Source organism: Sprattus sprattus (genome assembly GCF_963457725.1).
Source record: "Sprattus sprattus genome assembly, chromosome: 15".
In the NCBI taxonomy this organism is placed as follows: Eukaryota; Metazoa; Chordata; class Actinopteri; order Clupeiformes; family Clupeidae; genus Sprattus; species Sprattus sprattus.
Window position 1 is genome coordinate 29,788,451 of NC_137913.1, and position 5,029 is coordinate 29,793,479.

The following is a 5,029-nucleotide window of genomic DNA, read 5'->3' on the forward strand; positions in this document are numbered from 1 at the left end:
ATTACATTTAAAAGGTTCATTAAGGATGGACTCCGGCACCTTTCCCAAATTATATTTTTTAAAGGAATGCCACTCGCTTGTTGTCCCGCTGAGAACCGCCTCGGTGTGACATTTTCCTGGCGGACGCCTCGGGCTCGAGCTGATCTGAGAAACGGGTGCTCAGTTGGAGCCCCCACGGGGTGGAACGCGTGCGGAGAATAGGGAGGTGGCTCTGTCTTTCACGCCAACACCCCTCACTCACAAACATATACATGCACACACACACACACACACAGACACACACACAGAGACACACACACACACACACACACACACACACACACACACACACACACACACACACACACACACACACACAGACACACACACACACACACACACACACACACACACACACACACACACACACACACACACACACACACACACAGACCCCAGGCGTATCCACTCAACGAAAATGCTGGCTTTTCTGTGGTGGAACAAGCGGGCAGGCCCCGAGGGGAGGGTCATTAATAACTAATTAGAGCAGGTCAGGTCGCCAGCATATAAGACCGCCGGGACCCGCAAGAGCGCAACGCGTCACACTCCACAGAGTCGCTCTCAGAGTTTTTCTTAACACGTTTGTTCTTTAATTATAGTTAAATAGACTATTTATTTCAATCAAAAGTTTACACATTTACCTGATTTTCATGCTCACCGCTGTTTACGCTTTGTTTTCTTATTTTTAACACTTTTAATACCGAGGGAAGTTAGATACAATTAGCCTAGACATTGATGAACCATGGGTTCCGTTTTGCCTGCCGAAGCCTTGCTGTTGAAATCTGGATTTAAGCCTCAGACCTTCTCCCTGTCCGAGATCATCACGTCTGACATCCTACACAGCTTCTTGTATGGCCGATGGAGGAACGTGCTGAGTGAGAACCTGCTCGAGGACAAGACCATGCCCGTGTGCCCAAAAACCGCCTTCACCGCCGAGGTGCTAGCGCAGTCTTTCTCCGGAGGTAAGGACAGCTCTTGTATTTTAACCTGTCAGTCAGTGACATGAGGGAATGGTATCCGTAGCATACAATGAATGAAACACGTACAAATATTAAAAGTACAAGAAAACTTCCATCTTAACTTGACTGCTTCAAAATGTGTTAAATTGACTTTAGACTTTTTATTGTCACGCAATAAAATAATAAAATATAAAAGCAAATTCTACAATTATTAATTTAAAACATTTCTATTCGAAAATTTAAATAATTGTCAATTTTGTCTCAAAATATAATTTCAATGCAAAATGTTCCGAATATTTGACCAGTATCGAAAATGTGTTGGTCCTGCGCATGTAGTTTCTGTGGTCTAGATCGGTGGTATTATATTCACGTGCGCAGTGCATGACCGGAGAGTTTGTTCTTACTCTGGCACAATGAAGGAAAATAAATGCATTCATCACCGCTCCCTACCAGATACCCATTCATCCGTGAGCACGATCTCTTTCTACCGTCTCTCCCCCGCGCTGCTGTTGCACCGCTGATACACCGTGAAGGCTAATTCCATCGCTATTCACCCCATGTCAACCATCTAATCGCCTTTCTCTCCCTTTTTGTCTGAAATTCCAGGGCCTTTTGAACAAGCCCTGGTTTCATTCAGCCCCACTTTATAGCTACAACGTTTTTAAAGGGATAATGAATTTGGAATAAGCCATTTCTTTCCACTTCAGCCTCATGAATATATGAGTCCCGTGACATCCAAAGCACGACGAATCGTTGCATGCGGGTAAATAGAAGGCCATTTAACCCCGCTCGCCGCCGACCTTTTCCTTCCCACACAAACAAACCTGTCGCTACTAGTGGGGCGGAATGACCGCAAAGATCTATTCAGAGATCAGCCCTATAAAAGCCTCAATTCAATAAATCCAATGAGTGGATTTCAATTCATTGACGACATTTACGATCCTTTGAATAATAAGACCAGACATTTGCGAATGCTCTCAATGTTTTTGTGTGCCAAGAGGCTTATTCCATCGTGGTTCATTCTGAGAAACTTGAGCCTAAATGTCTGATGAGAAATGTGTTTTCAGGATTTTATAGGTAAGACTTAATTTTTTTTTGCTGTATCTGTTGTCTGGTGATGTGTGCATGAAAATGTGTGTGATCACTGGCTGACGTCTCTCCTCTCCATCTTTCCAGAGGTCCAAAAGTTGTCCAGTCTGGTTCTGCCCAGTGAGGTGATCATTGCCCAGAGCTCCATCCCAGGCGAGGGGCTGGGGATCTTCTCAAAGAGCTGGATCAAGGCTGGAACCGAGATGGGACCTTTCACGGGTCGGGTGATCTCACCAGAACACGTGGACCTCTTCAAGAACAACAACCTCATGTGGGAGGTCAGTAACTTAATAGTGGGTAATGTGTGAGTGTTTGTATGTGTGACATCATATCCCGGTGTGTGTTTGCTATGAGTGTGTGTGTGTGTGTGTGTGTGTGTGTTTGCTTGTTTGTGTGTGTGTCAGTTATATGTGTATGTATATGTGTGTATGTGTGTGTGTGTATGTGTGTGTGCATCATGTCTCATCTGCGTTCCTCTACTCTTCAGGTCTTTAATGAGGACGGAACTGTGCGCTACTTCATTGACGCCAGCCAGGAGGATCAGCGCAGCTGGATGACCTACATCAAGTGTGCCCGCAATGAGCAGGAGCAGAATCTGGAGGTGGTGCAGGTCGGCAGCAGCATCTTCTACAAGGCCGTGGAGGTAAGCGGGTTTGTGTGTGTGTGTGTGTGTGTGTGTGTGTGTGTGTGTGTGACATCATATCCCGGTGTGTGTTTGCTATGTGTGTGTGTATGTGTGTGTGTGTGTAGGTGTTTGTGTGTGTGTGTGTGTGTGTGTGTGTGTGTGTATGTGTGTGTGTGTGTGCGTGTGTGTGTGTGTGTGTGTGAATGCACTTGCTATAGTTTCTAACACTGTCGCAAAAAAAGAAGTGTCATAATGATGATCGTTAGGATGTAGAATCCTCGCCCTCCTCTGACCCTGGTTGTTGTCTTTGTTCAGACTATCCCTCCAGACCAGGAGCTGCTTGTGTGGTACGGGAACTCACAGAACACCTTCCTGGGGATCCCAGGTGTGCCGGGCATAGAGGAAGAACAGCCGAAAAAGAACAAAAATGGTGAGTCTGTCTGTCTGTCTCGGATCAGCTGATCAACACAGCGGAGAGTGCTGTAGACGTGGAAGAGTCGGTGTCCGTCTCAGCGAGTACTCTACTTTAGGGACTGGCTTGCTCTCCAGGCCAAGTGTGAAGTGGAGTTTTTAAAGGAAACCAGAGAGAGAGAGAGAGAGAGAGAGAGACAGAGAGAGAGACAGAGAGAGAGAGAGAGAGACAGAGAGAGAGTGATTTTCAAATATATCATAAAAGTGGTTACATGTCTGAAAAAGAGATATACCTGATGAGAGAAGCTGTGTTTGAAAAGAGGTTAGAGTTTCTAAAAGAGATGTTTTTGAGAGAAGAGAAATGGGAGTTTCTGACATCCTGAACTGACGTGTTCTCCTCTTCCCCCCCTCAGATGAACTGTTACTGTGCGACGGCTCGACTGCCGCGGCCCTGGCCTCAGCCAGCCGCATGCGCTGCGTCATCTGTCACCGCGGCTTCAACTCACGCAGCAACCTGCGCTCACACATGCGCATCCACACTCTGGACAAGCCCTTCGTGTGCCGCTTCTGCAACCGCCGCTTCAGCCAGTCGTCCACGCTGCGCAACCACGTGCGCCTGCACACCGGCGAGCGGCCCTACAAGTGCCACGTGTGCATGAGCGCCTACTCGCAGCTGGCAGGCCTGCGCGCCCACCAGAAGAGTGCCCGCCACCGGCCTACAGGGGGAAGCAGTGTCAGCGGCGCAGTAGTCGGCATCCAGACGCACTCCCCTCCACCGCCACAGATGGCGCCAGTGCCACACCCGGCCTCTCTAGTGCATCATATCCCCACTATGGTTCTGTAGAAAACAAACACACACACAAATATACACACTCACACACACTTTCTGGTTCTGTGAGAACAGTCCAGTTGATGGACGAGGCTGAGGAGCGCAAGTACAAAAAAGATAATATATAAAGTTTGGTCAGGGCTCCTTTTGGAATGGAGGTTCTAAGCTGAAGGGACTTCCAGGTTACTTATTACTTGATGTCCTTCCTGGTTACCCATGATTCATTCATTTGTTTACCCCATGTCATTGAACGCATCGCCTCTTTATTCAGTGTAGGTCAGACTTGTCAGATTTTACATTAAGAGTGTGCTATATCACTATATGTCTTTTGGTCAGATGTTTGGATTTTCGGAATGCCATTGCCACGTATGCATGAGGAGACCCAGGCAGTACCAATAGCCTGATCACTTTCTATTTCCTGCTTGTTATATAAAGATTAAGGTTTTTAAGACGTTATTTATGTTTGCATGTAATCTCCAGGCTCCTGTCTTTACGGAGGGGAAAGATTTCTGCAACTGTATTTAATCCCAATGTATTTATCAAGCATCAGGTTTATATCTGCGACTTGTGTTAAAAACAGCGACTGTTTCTACTCTTCCTGACTTTTCCCAGGACAAAAACGCCATTCCCAGGAGGAGTGAGGCCCCCTAGTGACAGTTTTGTGTCATTACCTCCCTGTCAGGGAACATTGAGATTGATAGTATGTAAATAATCTATAGAATATGTAAAAGTATTGTAAATAATAATACATTTAAAGATGTGTTCCACTTCTTAAAATGCTGAGCAGTCACTTTATCTGTTTATGTACGTATGTAAAACCTCTTATTCAGATTACAAATACTTGATCTATATATGACGTAAACTGTTTGCAGATACTAAAGACTTTGTATTTCCTTCTTGTCTCCTAAATAAATGATTGAAATATTAAGCGTTAAAGCCGTTGTGTTATTTTTGTCATATGAGGATTTGCGGGATAATCACTATGGAGGATTATCGGGGCCAAAACTAAATACACTGGGTCAGCCTCACGCAGCAGCTGAGGGTATGTCTTCTGGGACATTCTGGTATCTTGATTTA

At 45.8% G+C, this 5,029-nt stretch overlaps 1 protein-coding gene across 1 annotated transcript; it reads left to right on the forward strand.

Moving 5' to 3' along the window:
- Positions 1–781: 781 nt before the first annotated feature.
- Positions 782–3,967, forward strand: prdm12b (PR domain containing 12b; the record flags this gene model as incomplete). Its single annotated transcript, XM_080853214.1, has 5 exons — positions 782–1,001; positions 2,175–2,365; positions 2,575–2,730; positions 3,028–3,142; positions 3,537–3,967. 5 exons carry the CDS (start codon positions 782–784, stop codon positions 3,965–3,967), a joined length of 1,113 nt encoding a protein of 370 aa, XP_080709340.1.
- Between the last annotated feature and the right edge of the window lie 1,062 nt (positions 3,968–5,029).